This window comes from Parasteatoda tepidariorum, chromosome 9 (genome assembly GCF_982258835.1).
Source record: "Parasteatoda tepidariorum strain Cologne lab strain chromosome 9, Ptep-v5.0, whole genome shotgun sequence".
NCBI lineage: Eukaryota > Metazoa > Arthropoda > Arachnida > Araneae > Theridiidae > Parasteatoda > Parasteatoda tepidariorum.
The window spans coordinates 58,977,001-58,993,166 of record NC_141763.1 but is presented as its reverse complement, the minus strand read 5'-3'; the positions used below and the strand labels follow the sequence as shown (position 1 = coordinate 58,993,166).

General features: G+C 33.5%; 1 protein-coding gene across 1 annotated transcript; it reads right to left on the bottom strand.

Moving 5' to 3' along the window:
• Positions 1-5,252: 5,252 nt before the first annotated feature.
• LOC139426841 (uncharacterized) lies at positions 5,253-15,859 on the bottom strand. The gene is made up of 2 exons (XM_071186943.2): positions 14,708-15,859; positions 5,253-6,896 (listed from the first exon to the last, which is right to left on the bottom strand). Exons 1-2 carry the CDS (start codon positions 15,857-15,859, stop codon positions 5,253-5,255), a joined length of 2,796 nt encoding a protein of 931 aa, XP_071043044.2.
• Between the last annotated feature and the right edge of the window lie 307 nt (positions 15,860-16,166).

The window sequence follows — 16,166 nt, the reverse complement described above, 5'->3', positions numbered from 1 at the left end:
TACTGTTTTTCAACAATTGTTTTTTGAAGCTCGAGATGCTGCTGAACAATTAAATGTAGAGTTGCGACCAAAACGTTTAGTTTCTCGACAAACACAAAGAAATAATAATCAGCCAAACCAGATCCCAGAAGAATATTTTCGGAAGGCTTTTTATATTCCTTTATTAGATAATATTTTAACAGATTTAAAGGGCAGACTTTTCCCAGATGTGATGAAACTTTTTAATCTACAAGTTTTTTTACCACGTCAAACTGTTACAGAAGAAGATCTTACAGCCGTTCGTGAAACTGCCCAGTTTGATAAGAATCTCTTAAATGCCTCCGTAAAAGTTGTCGAAACAGGATTTCGTCTTTGGGTGGCAAAATGGCAGCTTGAAACAGAAGCAGGACTTAAAGTGCTCAACGATCTTTCCAAGATTATTAATACCTGTGACATCGATTTGTACCCATCGATCAATATGTTGCTGAGAATTTTAACAACTCTGTCAATTAGTGCAGCAGAATGTTCCTTTTCAACTCTTCGACGTCTCAAAACTTGGCTTAGAGCAACTCAAAATCAAGAACGATTAAATGTGCTCGCATTATTAAAGATTAATCCAGAAATTGATTTGGATGCTGCATTGGAAAAAGCATTGGAAAGTTGTTTGGAAAAAGCATTGACAGATTTGCCAAAGTTTCTAAAAAACGCATTACATTTATTATTTAAAGATTTTGAATACTTGAATTATTTATGTATTATTCTATAGTTCATTATGAAAAAAATAAATAAGAAGACTAGCATTAAAAACCCCAGTTTTTTTTTCAAAAAAATTTCTTTTATATAGTAAAATTAATTGTGTGGGGGGGCATCTGAGTCTATGACTCCCCCCCTCCAAGGAAAAATTTATTGATCCGCCCCTGAAAATTTCCAACTTTCAGTGGCAACACAAGATTTAGTTCTGATTTTTAAGAAAAGTCGCATGTCATCTATTTCTACCCGCTTGAATGCCTTATTTTAGTTTCAGATTATTTTTTGTATTATTTCTTAGCGATGGCACTACTCATTAATTTAGATTTGTTATTTAAGGAGGGCAATATTTAATCTGTTTACAAAATATGCAGGCGGTACAGTTTTGGTTTACAAACAAAATCATTCCATACTCGCTGCTCCATCTAGTTTTTAAAATAATTATTAATTTTTATGGATTATAAGTGCTGATACTAATGGCGCCATTTAATGATTGAATTATCAATAATTGCTTCATTTAAAATAGAAAATGTTTCAAAATCGACTATATATTTTAATTAGGATTCGAACTCACCACCTCAATTACAAAATGCTTCTATTGGATTCTGATTTGTCAGGCACGCTAACCAGTATCCAATGGACGCATACAGTACGAAGTGAAACTTAAAATTATAATAAAATAAATTTTAACTCACAGGCGGTTATAGGTAAAAAAAACTGATTTCTATTTATTGTTGATCTCAGAATGGCAACACCTAAATATTAATTTCAAACAGCTTTTATACGTGGCAACACTTTAATTTTTATTAGGGGAATGACAACAGCTGTTATTTGCGAAATGTCGTTATCTTATCAGGAGTTATCTTGCCATATCCAGCAGGATCTTACAAAAACAGTCACTGCTTGTTAAACTAATGATTAACAATTTTCTTCACTTCTTTTCACGTTTGGAAAGTGCTTTAGTTAGATACTATTTTTTCATTGGTTGTTTACTTTTTGCAATTTGCATTGTTGGCAACCAAACCTAATACGTAATAAATTTAGATTAAGTTTAAAGTTGTATCAGTAGTTACTCGTGGTGTATTTATAACTGTGTTTCTCAATATTCAAGTTTTTTAAGTATTCTATTTAGATATTGTGTTTGAACAAAATTAAATATGGAAAAAAGAAAATGAATCCAGGATTCAACTACGCAGAGTACTAGCAAAAAAATCAAGAATGAAAATTCAGAAGTAAGTTTGATTTTTTTATGTACTAATATTTATTTTTTTGTGTCGAAAAAATGAGCATGATTAGTTTTTTCATGTGAACTCATTGCTATTGATACTGCCCTGGATTCTCTTCTAACACTACAGGATCACAATAATATCTGGATACTCTCTGACAATCTCAGTTTCATACAGTACTTATCGCATTGGAGGAAGGTGAGAGACAAAACAGGAGCTTCAATCCTGCACAAACTTAAAATCCTCTTACGATTGCGTGAAGTCCACCTCCAGTGGATCCCTTCTCACGTTGGGGTTCTGGGCAATGATATCGCCGTCACTCTGGCTAAGGAGGGGACAGAAGAAACTTTGATGAGTTCAAATTCACTCACCTTCATGGAACTGGCATCGAAAAAGAAAAAAGAAGACAATGTTTTCTGGCTCGTACCCCCCAAACATCACTTGTACCAGAGCACCCGTCCAGGAGGAGCACTCAACATTCGGTGCAACCGCAAGGACCAGACGACGCTTACCACCTTAAGTCTCTTTCGTTCGAGGGTAGTGTTAAAATCTTTCCAAACTGCCCCAGGTGCCACAACATGCAGGCTTCTCCTCAACATATCCTGGACTGTCTTGGACTGGACAAGAGGGACTTTCTAAATAACCCACTTTTGGTGGCCTACTTCCTCCGGGTCATGAATTTCATGGACATTGTTAAGCACTGCTAATTTTGGGGATAGGGAAATAGAAGAGAGAAAAGTTTTTTTTGAAATTTATAGAAGTTCATTAATTAATCCGTCCTTAATTTTAGGGAAATGGAATTCTTGTTGAAGACAATATGGCAGATAATATCTTTGAACTTGAAGATTGTGATTTTGTGGTTGTCAGCAGTTTTCGAAATAATGCGGTTGTGCATTTGAGAAGATACAAAAAGTACGGGACAAAATATTAACCCACTTCCAATGGTATTACTTTGAAACCTGATTGGGTTGACTACATAATGGGATTAAGTTCTGTACCAAAATCAAAATTTTAACTGCAGTTTGCACCATATCTCCCAGAGAATCAAATGAAGATTACCAGCGACGACTTTGTGGAATTCCTATTTGAACGATATAAAGTTGAACATGATCAGGTGATCACAGAGAAAAAAAATTACAATAACATTTTCTCAGTGGGCTGAAATGATTTCTAAATACGTTTCCATCTCGACTTGGGTGTTTGAGAATGCTTTTCGATTCATGAGATTTGCAAATGCATATATTCAGATTTGTGAAGATCCTATTGATGACTCACTCATTAGATCATCTATGATAATCAACACATGTGAATATTGATTTAAATTCGATGGTATACCATCATGGAAAGTAACGTTCGAAATATCGGAATATAATTTTTGATAAATACCGTAGCAGCAAATTATTTCTTTAGGGAAGGGTTTTATCATTTTGTTATTAGTTTTTCAATGTAATGGGTTATGGCAACCAACCTCTCATTGGAATATAAGACCTGCCACTAGACGGCAGCAGTTGACCTTCGCTGTAAGCACAGCGTGTCTTTTGCACGATCAATAATTTCCCTTGTCGGGAGTCAACAGAACGTGTCAGGTATTGCTGAGATATGCAGTAGTTCACATATAACCCAAGCATGCAGGTGTTGCTTATTATTTCTTGAATAAATATCTGTTCTCGTAATCCCAATGCATCTTTAATTTGTGAGTACCAATCTTATCTCTACAATGGTAACCTTCTGGACAGTAGATATACGCATCTAAATTATGATTTACTGAACACAATATCGACTCCAATTCCGTTAATTTCAACTTATAACTGGACTTGCAATTACGATGGTCGACGTGGTAAAAATACCTTCATACAATTTCGCTGACCCAGCTCTATAGTTTATTATTTGTGAAAGTACTTTTCAACTAGGATGCCCGAAAGCAGTTACAGAAAGTAAGACTAAATTCAACTATCTCATTGCACACCTGCCGCCCGAGGCAACTGCCATCATCAGAGACGTAATTTTGAACCCTGATGCTAGAGATCCCTACGCACATGTAAAAACAGAGCTAATCAAAGGAACTCTTGAATCATCGCAGCAAGAAATTAGAAAATTGCTTGTCGGGGAAGAACTGAGAGATCGTCGACCCAGTGAATTGCTGAGGATAATGAAGCGGCGTGCGGAGTCGCGTAAAGTTTCAAACGAATTAATGTTGGAAATTTTCCAGTCGCATTTGCCTGCATCAGTTCAATCCATCCTAGCTGCTATTACCCCTCTGACTCTGGAGAAAGCCGCGGAGGTGGCAGATCGTATCCTGGAGGTCACACCAGCACCAGTAAGTACCTGCTCAGTTTCTTCTTCGTCCAGTGAAGATAGGATTTTAGAAAAAATTCGAAAAATAAATTTGAGAATAGATCAAATTTCGCGTGGTAGAAATCAAAGTCGCGATCAAAATTTTAATCGGCGGCGAAGCCAATCTAAAGAAAAAATGTTTGAACTCTGTAGGTATCATTAAAAATTCGACGCAAGAGATAGAGCCATTGGAGGTTCTCTTATACAGCTTAACAACAAAGACTGGGAACCTATTGCTTTTCTCTCAATGAAGCTATCGAAAAGTCAGCAAAAATGATCCACCTATGACAGAGAACTCCTTGCCATGTACAGTTCGGTCAAGCGCCTTCGTCAAATGCTGGAAGGGAGAAAGTTCACTATATACACTGACCAAAAGCCACTTATCTATGCCTTCAAGCGAAATCCAGACAAATGTAGCCCACGTCAATGGCGTCATCTGGGTTTCATATCAAAATTCAGTACAGACGTGCGCCACTTTAGTGGTGTGAGCAACACAGTGGCTGATGCTGTCTACCGAATTGAAATTGATCATTGATTGATTGATTGAATGTAGGGTTTAGTGGCACAAAGTCCAAATGAGGACATGCTGCGCCAGACAATACGGTAATTGTTCTAAAGCCTAAGTACATACAAAATTTAATTGTAGCACAACTATAACTGATAAATCAGCGAATAAAACAAGATAAATGCTATGAAAATTAGATAAAAGGTATGAGCATAATCAGATAAAAGTTTGAGTACAGTATAAAACGCACGAAGTGAGTAAAATGTACAAAATAGTAAGATGTTTGCAAAAGTGTATAAAATTGCAGATGTGTTAAAACTTTTATATGCTGTTAAAAATACCTACGGCACGTAAAAATGCAAAAATGTTAGGATGGTGAGTATCATCTAACAAATCTTGCAAGCATAAAATAGTACTCCCAAAAAGCTTTAAGCGAAATTGATTAAAACATGGACATGTTATTAAAATATGATGAACTGTGAGAGGAACGTCACAGGTACTGCATTCGGGGGAAGCTCTCCAAACAGTAGATGGAGGTTTGTTAACCGGGTGTGACCGATTCGGAGTCTGGTTAGCTTTACATCAGCACTACGCAAGCGCAGCACTGGAAAATTATTTAAATCGAATTTAATGCTATGCAATTTATTGAGAACTTTCAGGTCCCATTGCTGTTGCCATAATGATGTTATCAACTTTCGAGTATGTAGCTTCATGTCAGAAAAAGGTATGGACACTTTCAAGACAGATGTGGCAGATCGTGCAGCTGTGTCAGCTAGTTCGTTCCCTGGAATACCAACATGACTTGGTACCCAGCAAAATATTATCTCGAAGCCATTCTTCTGAAGAGTGATTAACAAATGAATGATGAAACATAAAATTGGATGAGTATCACAGTGAAACTTTTCTAGTTGGCTCAAAACGCTCCTACTATCGGAGTATAGGCAACACTTCCGAGTAGAGCGTGAGGAAATTATACGTAGTGCCATAAGGATAGCCACAGCTTCAGCAGTGAAGACCAAGCAAATATCTGGGATTTTATAGCTAAATGTATCATCACCGATGATGACCCCGCATCCTACATATCCGGCAGATTTTGAACCGTCTGTATAAATCGGTACATGATGAGAATATTGGTGACGATGTGCAGTGAAAAGTGTATGAAAAATGCAGGGTGTAACGTTGGCTTTATCGTGTAACTTGAAAAGGGAAATAGATTGGTATGGTGAAATGGTCCATGGTGGTATGAGAAAGTGATCCACTGATTGTGATGGTAATTCACAGATATCGAATGATTGGATAAGTGAGCCTGTGCGAGCTTGAAGTGGGGGAATGTGTGATGGTCTAGCAATATACAGTCGCTCCAAGCTTGATGAAATAACATCATGCTTTAAAGGATGCGATTTAGAGGACATGATACTAAAGTAATATGTAAGAGACAGCTGGATGAGACGTAGATATAATGGTATCTGGTGACAAACAACATATAAGCTTTCAACCGGGGAAGTACGAAATGCTCCGGAACATATGCGTAAAGCAGTATGATGTACTGTGTCCAAGATTCGTAAGTTAGAGGTGGTTGCAGTACCATAAACTACGCATGCATAATCAAGCCGTGAAAGTATCAGGGCCTGATAAATGCGTAAAAGTGCTACACGATCCGCTCCCCAGTACGTATTTGAGAGAACACGCAACATATTAAGTTTTTGCTCGCATCGCTTTCGTAATTGTTTGATATGAGGGATAAAAGTTAACTTGCTATCAAAAGTGACTCCTAAAAATTTTGCATGTGGTACAACTGGTATAGCAATGTTATGAATGAAAATGACAGGATCATTATGAAGTGCGCGTTTCCGACAGAAATGAATGCATGAACTTTTAGAAGGTGAAAGAGTATGGCCATTATGATCACACCAGTCTAAAATTTTATTCACTGCTAACTGAAGTTGTCGCTCGATGATTCTCATGTCGGATCCCGAACATGAGATTTGTAGATCATCAACATATAGAGAGCCAAAAACAGCAGGTTGCAGTACGTTTAAAACTAGTGAAATATGAACGATGAACAATATGACACTTAGCACACTGCCCTGGGGAACACCCTCAGCCTGAATATATAGGTCAGAAAAGTTGGATCCAAGCTTAACACGAAAATAACGTCTGAGCAAGAAATTTTTTATGAAAATTGGCAAACGACCACGGAGACCCATATCAAACAGTGCCTTCAGAATCTCCATGTCCGATCATAGGCTTTCTCGATATCAAAAAAGATAGAGACTAGATGATTGCGCCGGACAAAAGCATTGCGAATTCTAGACTCAAGAGCAACGATGTTATCAACTGTGGATCTTCCCTTACGAAAACCACTCTGAAAGTTTGGTATGAGGCGCTTTTTTTCAATGTAATGCACAAGGCGCGCGTTAACCATACGCTCAAGCGTTTTACCAAAACAGCTGGTTAGTGCTATCGGGCGATAGTTAATGGGCTCTTTTGGATCTTTTCCTTGCTTTAATATGGGTATTACAATGGCTTCACGCCAACTCGACGGGTACATCTGCTCTGTCCATATTCTGTTGAATAGGGCAAGAATATTCTTTAAAGACCTCGTGTCCAAGTGGCGGAGCATTTTATATGTAATCCCATCAGAACCTGGACTTGTGTTGGAAGATCTAAACAGCGCTCTCTTTAGTTCAGGAAGAGTGAAAGTACAGTCCGCAAAAAAAAAACGAATCACCCTGAATAACTTTCGTTCTAATGATCGGATTTTCACGAACTAAGTGTCAATCTTAATGGTTCCTGGGGGTGACCTCAAATATGCTAATTAATTAGTGCTAACTATTAATTAACATACGAAATCAGACACAAAAACGTACTTTCTCTGAATAAACATATAATTTTTTTTACAAATTTGGAATCTAGACACTTAAATTAGGGGGGGTAGACAAAATTTTAAAAAAATTGGATCGTAAATTGGGTCGCAATAAAGGTTTATATATTTGGCGATAGTCCAGAAAACCGCCAAAAAAAGTCGCCTGCGCAAATGAATATTTTAAGATAACCCATTGAGTAATTCAAAAGAGGAATGCTTCATTTTACTAGGTTGCTAGGCAACCATGCTATGACTGTTAAAAAATTGAAATAATGTTTTGTGATTGCTCAAAGAGGTTTAATTCATTGTTAATAGAAAATATCTCGAAGTTTCTAGGCAATAGACAATTTTTAAGCTAATTTCTGTCTAAAAAGCAAAAAAAAAAAATTATTTTAATGTCCTTTGAAAATAAAATTTTAATCGATTTATAAATTATTTATGATTTTGTAAGTTTTTAGAAGTTAAATACATGAACTTTTTATCTGATATTGTTTAGATTATGCTGTTTTTGCTAAATTTATTCGAGGATTTCATACTATAATCAAATTAACATAACTTATTACAGCTATATACAAAATTTTAGGGCTAATCATTTTTACAGCTTTAATCGAATCTTCTAGGCAAGAAAGTTTGAAGAAAAAAAAAGTGCTAGAAAAATAAAATGTAGATTGTATAGTAATTCTAATGCACATTCACAAGGTTTTCTGTAATTTACGATATTTCTTTTTTTATATAACTCAAGGAATTGCTGAATGTTTAGTAGCATTTTAAAGACATTGAAATATGTTATGTTTAAGAATAAGATATTGAAATAATATGTTGCATCTTGTATGATTCGTTGTTTATAAAATCGCTTCATTCTGCTAGATATTTAGGTTACATGGTTTTCTTTGGATAAAGATGATTAGCAAATAGCATCCTCGTGTTTCGATGCATTCTGAAACTTACGTTCGCAAATTCACCATACAATGTCGCACAGCATATTCTTCAATTACGATAAGCTACATTTACCACCAAATACTGCTACTATGATTATTTATGTTTTCTTATATATATCTGATACTCTCCTTTTAAAAAGAGCTTGTAAGATCCTTAAGATACTGAATAGGACCCAAAAACTTAAAAGATAAAATATTTAATTTCATTAACTCAAAATATCCGGTCTCAAAATTTTATTTTTTAAGTTAAATATAACTTTTACAATATTGATGCTCTTACGTTTTTAAAGACCACATGAATCCTGTTAAAATATTAAAATGCATATGTTTACTTTAACGAGTGTAAAATCCTTATCAAAATAATGATAAAGACCCAAATGTAAAATAGTATGATTGACGATAAAAACTCAACTGGCTTCAAAACATATGAAGAGGGAAGTAAAAGTAGACGTGTTTCGAGCGTTCAAATATAATCGTCCATTCTCAAGACTTGTCAGGCTTGAATAACTTGTGACTTTCATTATTGGACGCTCAAAACATGTCTACTTTTATTATCATCTATTATTTTTTTAAATCAATGAAGTTTTTATATTTTCGATTCAGTTTCTTGGGATTATTCATTTAGTTACACAACATATTAAATTATTTCACTCGATATTAAAATAAGTTTTGAAAAGGTATTTTTTATGTATCGATGCCAAAGTTTATTCTACATATATTTTAGGGTATGCTTTCGGAGTATTTTGATCGAGTTTATTTTCACACCCTTATTTGCTTAAAATTATTAAATAATTTACTTAAAATAAAATTATTCAAGCTACATGATTTAATGCATTTATAGTATAATAATGAACGGAGCTTCCGACGCATATCCTTAACCTTAATACTGCTATCATTAAATAAATGGAATAAGATTAGATAAATAATAAAAGCTAATTTTTTCCTCCTTTTAATTTTCAAGGAATAATATGTTTCGATCAAACAGATTTCATTCTGGAAATAGCGAAATTATTGAGTAGGTCCCTTGGAGCAATATCATTCTTATCCTCTTTTGACGAAATATAGGAAAAATTAGTTTTCACAGTTTCTGTCAAAAGTATGTTAGCCCTCTTGCCACGTTTTTTTTATTTTTCTATTATTAAAATAAGTTTGGAAATTGCGTATTTTTTATGGCATTTTTTTAAAATCAGATGACTCTAAAATTGGCACGGCTTCGGAATCTTCTTACAAATTTCAATTTTTAGTATTTCCTACTTAACAAAATAAGGCATTTTCCTGATAACAAATTATACTACAATAATATCTTGGAAATCGTGCTAAAGTAAAAAATTAAACAAAATAGTTTAGTATATTATCGGGAAAAAAATCTACTTGGTATCATAAAGAAAGAGTAAAAGATATGATGAAATAATTAGTGAATCACACGTGATCAGATAATAAAAAATTTTATTTCACAACTAAGATGTTAGGACGACATTTAAGATACTGAGATATTTTAAGACGCTTAAAAATTTGGCTACGTATTCGACAGCTTTTTATGTTCTGTATCTTTATACTCTTTGTAGTGACTTATAAAACATCAAAACTATTTTAGATAATCTATGTTGAAGTCACGAGAAACAAAAAAAAAAGACAATCAATAATTTATACTCTTTTTTCAAAAAAAAATAGTATCCTTAGTAAATAATCAGCTGTTTTGCATTAAATAATTTTAAACAGCGGAATGTTTTTAATTTTTTAACAAGGTTTTATTCTTAGCTAGCAGACAATAATTCTTTTTAAGAAAACTTGACTATAATTTAGAAAGGAACTTTACTTTAAAGGAACCCTAAATTAAGGAACTAAAAAAATTTATTAGTATATTAATGAAGAAATAATAAACGTAAAAGGGTAAAGAATAAGATTCTTAAAAATGTCAAAATTTACTTAAATAATTGGTAAAATAGTTCTGCGTAACACTTGTGAAACACTTCCGGAAATTTCTTTTAAGATTAAGACGATATAGGGTAAACCAACCAGTGAAGGAACATTTCATCGATATTTTTTAAAAATAAGATTTCAAACGTTTTAATTTAGATTGATTGGTAACAGTAGCTTACTACCTAACAATAGGAAGTCATCTAACAATGCATTGAGTTACCTGGTCTTAGAGTCTTCTCTGGAAAAAATTTTGAATTTGTTAGTATCTGTTCAACGCCTTGTTTCTTTGACACAATTATGAGGTCAGTGGTGGTAGTTTTCCGTTTAAAGTACAATTAATTGCATATAATAATGCTTTTTTTTCTCATGGTGAAAAAGAGAATTCAAAATATGGTTATTGAAGTTACGTTTTTATTTATTTCAAGCATCATAACATAAGCAAGTACTGAGATTAGGGGATGCTTATTAACTGGATTGCCAAACGATGAAAAACCAATGAATAAACAAGTCTTCCTTTATTGTGATTTTTTCAAGTTAATGAAAATAAAAGGAAAATTTTAATTTTTCTGTACTTTTAGTCTTTTATACATTAAAATTATGTTAAAAGTACAAAAAACAACTTCTAACCAGTGAAGGAACAGGCATGTTTCTTCACTGGGAATAGATTTCCCAGTGAATGAATAGTATGAGTGAAATATGATTTTACATGGATAATTAGTAGTTCTGCGATATAGAGGACACCTAAAATGCAGTTAAATGTTGTATGAATAGTTCCTATAACAATTTCATTTCAAAATGCAAATTTAATTGCTGAATTTATTTGAAGAATTATAATAATAATTTATCGTAATAAATGTAGTGATTAGTTATTACATCATACCTTAGACACCTTAATAAGCTATGTTTGCTGACTAAATATAATAATGAAAGCTTGAATAGAAAATTTCGTTGCAGGACTTTGTGCTAATAATTAGCTAAGTTATTATCTTATTGCGGCTTTTAACGTCCAGACGGGAACTGGTAGGAAAAATCCATTTAAAAACAATCATCCAGGTGAAAAATGGGTGAAGTTTTTTTTAAGGCAACATCCACCGATAACTCGGTGCAATGCGAAGATAATTTCAAAAAGCGAAACTTCCCTTAGAGAATAATATTTGAAATACTGGTTTTAAGAACTTTAGATGAATCTTTAGGAGGAAAGTAGCCCAGGCATCCTTTTAGAAAGTGATTGCATTTACAATGCGAACGAAACAAGAGTTGAATACTGCCCTTAAGCAGGAAAAATCCACGGCCCTAAAAATTATAAGAATTTTTATTCCTTAGTTCCTAGGAAAGAAAAAGTACCTCCATTGGTAGTTTTTCCTTACTGAAGAATTCTTTGAGATCTTACAGAATCAGTCCCTGCTATATATTTCAATGGAAAAAGCGATTCATAAAATGAAACAATGACCGCAACAACATTATACAAATATATTGCAAATGTTTCTACCCATGGCTAACTAAAAATGCTACCAAATTCCCTATTTTGCTTGTTTTGGATAGGTGTAAATCTCATATCAATTTGAAACTGAGCAAGTTATGTTCATCAAAACAAATTTTCTGGTTTAGTTTTCTACCTAATTCAGGGAAATCTCCCGTTAGATCTTAAAAGAATTGTAAAGCAATATGTCGAGAAAATTTTGCATCCATTTTTAAATAAGATTTTGAGGCATCAACTGATGAAGTTAAAATGCTTTTATGAAATGCGATATTTTTCCATTCGACGTAAAAAACGTTGCCTTTAACAAATGCATGCAAAACAGACACCAAGAGATAATGAGCAAGAAAACTTATCAACAAAATACATGCTTCGAGAGTAACGATGCACTATTTCTTCAGAAGCATGAGAAGGAAATCTCACAAGTTATGTTGCAAATTTTTAAAGGAACATTGACGACAGAAAAGTTTAATCTCCCAAGTATCCAATAGCCTGTGCTTTTCTCAATATTGAAGAATTTATTTCAAAAAGAACATTTGGTTAATCAAATTTTGGCACTGAAGCTGATACAACTAACATTGATAATGAAAGTATCTTGAAAACAGATTTTGATATAAGTCCTCTTGAGGCATTGTTAGTTGCAAAAACAATTGGTTCCATAAGTAAGTGGTAAGTACTGCTGAAGACCCACTAGATATAAGTCAATGAGAGATGGATTTTGCTCAAACTTCGAAACTCCTTTTTCTCATTTATTATCCAGTGAGGAATTCTAGAAATGGTACTGGAAAATCAAAAGAAATTTCGAAGATACATTTACATTGGCCATTGGCGAAGAGAAAAAAAATACTTAAAAAGATTAAAAAATAGCTTTAAAAAATATGGGGAAAAGAGTAAACAAAAAAGTGATCTAATTATAATAATAATAAAAACATCATCGGATTATGCAATGATAAACACTCATAATTTAGAACGGACTATTAAACTGTGAGAAAAAAAAAGAAAAACATTCTTTTTTTAAATTATGTATTCAAACATATTTTACTTTCCATTCCATGACTGAAAGAAAAGTAACATTTTCCACGTTAACTGTGATTATATGTTGTAATTCCAAAAAAAATCTTGTTTTTACACATTTGTGTGGCCTATGGATTCCTAACGAGCATCAAACATTCTCTAAATTAAGTGTTCATTCACTGGAAAATTTAGTGTTTATTCACTGGTAAGAACTGTTCCTTCACTTGGTTATCTTACTACTTATTATTTAAACCACCAAAAGCTTAAAACAATATTATGCAAGTTATCTAAATTTTTTTTACATAATTTGTATTTAATGACAAATATGTCGACGCCATCATTTAGCTAAAATTACAAATTTTGAAATTTTTATGATTTTTTCTTAAAGGCAAGCTAACCTTAAGTGTTACTTCATTCGTTAATTTACCCTATAAGATGTTGAGAAATTTGCAATGTTGTGAGAGATGCTTAAAAATGTTGACTACGTATTTTTATTAATATTTATAAAATATATATTCAAGAAATTGATAAATATATTATTCCAAATCTATGCATATGTATGAATATTATTGAAATTGTATCAGTTATTGAAAAGCAAAAGCAAAAAATAAAAAATAATCACATTAAAGAAGCACAATCTGGTGTATAATCATATTCTATCAGAAGATCATATCATATCCTATTTTATAAAACTAGACATTCCTTGAATAAATTGTTTTTTATTCAAAATATTTTATTCAAACTTCTTTACTAAATTTCAAATAAATTATTAAGCGTATAAAAAGGAAACATTGTATTTTATAGTTAGAAAGAAATAAAAATAAAAAGATTAGCAAACGAATATTAGCGAAAAAAATATGAATGAAATTTCACACTACGCGCGCGAAGTCAAGTTCCTTGCAAGTTTATCACATTTTAATATTAATCGCCCCATTTAATCATTTCTCTAGTGTCGCCAAATTATTTTTTTAAGAATTATTAATTTTAATTTTTCTCAGCTTCTAATAAATAAAAACAGTTGAAACTTTAGATTTTTCAATTGAAAAATATGTAGATTAATATGGTATAAAAAAATTCATACCTTATAATTCAAAAAATTTTCATCCTCAATATTATTAAATAATAAAAAATAATTATTAAAAATTATTTTTTGCATGAAATTATCTTTGGGTAAATGAGTTTTATGAGTGGGTGCAATTTTCTTTAAATTGCTTCATTAGTTTTGAAAATATGACTAAAAACGTAAAAAGTGAAATTAACATTAAGGGGTACGAACTTTGGATCGCTCTCCTGACCAATCTACGGGGACCATATTTCCCAGATTGCGGCTACCCCCTATATTTTGAAGGTTAAAAATCCAAATATGTAAAAAAAAATTTATGTTTATTCAGAAAAAGTACGTTTTTGTGTCTGATTTCGTAACTTAATTAATAGTTAGCACCAATTAATTAGCAAGTTTGAGGTCACCCCCAGGAACCATTAAGATTGACACTTAGTTCGTGAAAATCCGATCATTAGAACGAAAGTTATTCAGGGTGATTCGTTTTTTTTTTTGCGGACTGTACAATTGTATGATGTGAGTTGGCGGCTGTTAAAATTAATATTTTGGCTTTCAGCGTTACTTTTGTGTAGTTGAAATGTTGTGCTATAATTGTCGGGACTTGAGGTACCTGCAAATGTTTCGCTTAAAATGTTACATACATCAATGGGAGACGAGTATTTGATGCCGTTTATCTCAAACACTGGATAATGAAAGTCCCGGTAAATACCATTTGCTTTCTTTACTCTTGACCAGACTTGGCTCGGAGATGTCGACGATGTAATAGAGGAAACATATCTCGACCTATTTCTCTGACTCTTACGTCGGACCTTGCGGGCAAAGGCTTTAGCTCGTTTAAAAGCTAGAAGATTCGTTGTTGTTGGGGTACGGCGGAAGATGTTCCAAAGGCGTCTCTGATCTTTATAAGCAGTGGCACATTCCTCACTCCACCAAGGCTTGCGATGGCGGGGAGGTGAAGTGGAGGTCTTTGGTATACTCTCTTCAGCTGCGTGTATAATTACAGACGTAACATTATCAACAGTTGTATTTATAGTATTACAGGTAACGAGGGAATCAGTGATATGTGCAAGTTTAGTAAACAAACTCCAATTAGCGCGATGATAGATGAATACTGGTGGTCTAGGAGTAATAGGTGCAGTAGCAGAATATGAAACAACGAGGGAAAAGTGATCACTGTTGTGTAAGTCATTGTCTACAGAAAATTGAGTAAAAGGTAAGAGGTCTGATGAGCAGAAAGTCAAATCAATGGAATGGAATGTTCGTGTGGGCGCATGAAAGTATGTATCTTCGCCTTGGTTTAGCAGGCAAAGGCCATGGTCTTCAATGAGTTTTTCGATTTTTCGACCCCGATCATTGGAGTCAGAACTGCCCCACAATACACTATGGCCATTAAAATCTCCTAATAAAACGTGAGGCTTAGGTAATTGATTAATCAAGCAATTCAAATCAGTTTGTGAAATCGAGTCATTGGGTGGTAAATAAATGGAACATATGGTGATGAGAACATTGATATGAATCTGAATAGCAATAGCCTGTAATGAGGTTGTCAATGGAATGCTAATGAAAGGTAAGTTATTTGTAGTTAAAATCGCAACACCACCATGTGGTCGGTTGCGATCATCGCAGTCGTTACGGAAACACGAGTAATTACGCAAGTGAAACTTGTCAGATGATTTTAAAAGTGTTTCTTGAAATAAAATACACGCAGGTTGATATCGAGAGACTATCTCTCTGACATCAGTTGATTTATTGCGAATGCCACGACTGTTCCACGAAATAAGCGTAAATGCCATTATGTTGTGGATTGTGAGATTTGCATGATCTCTTGATTAGCCGGAGGACAATCTAAAATGCTTTCTTCGTCTTCAGAGAGATAAATGGACATAGTCCTCTTCAAGATTTTGTAAAACTCCAGAAGCTGAATTGGCATACTGGAGGTACTTCGTATCTTTTTCGTTTGTCCAGGACGTTGACGTATTGGTTGGGGCTTTATGTCTATGCGTTGTTGTTTCTTCGGAAATTTATCATATTGATCTAATTTAGCTGCTTTAGAAGGTGGAGAATTGGTCGAGGTAGAACTGCGTGATGAAGTTGCTTGAT

Excerpts from the sequence above, each read along its gene's own strand:
- LOC139426841 (XM_071186943.2), bottom strand. The coding sequence starts at position 15,859 with ATGGCATTTACGCTTATTTCGTGGAACAGTCGTGGCATTCGCAATAAA. Across the intron at positions 6,897-14,707 it reads AATACTCGTCTCCCATTGAT|GCTGAGGGTGTTCCCCAGGG; the intron begins GTATGTAACATT and ends CTATATATTCAG.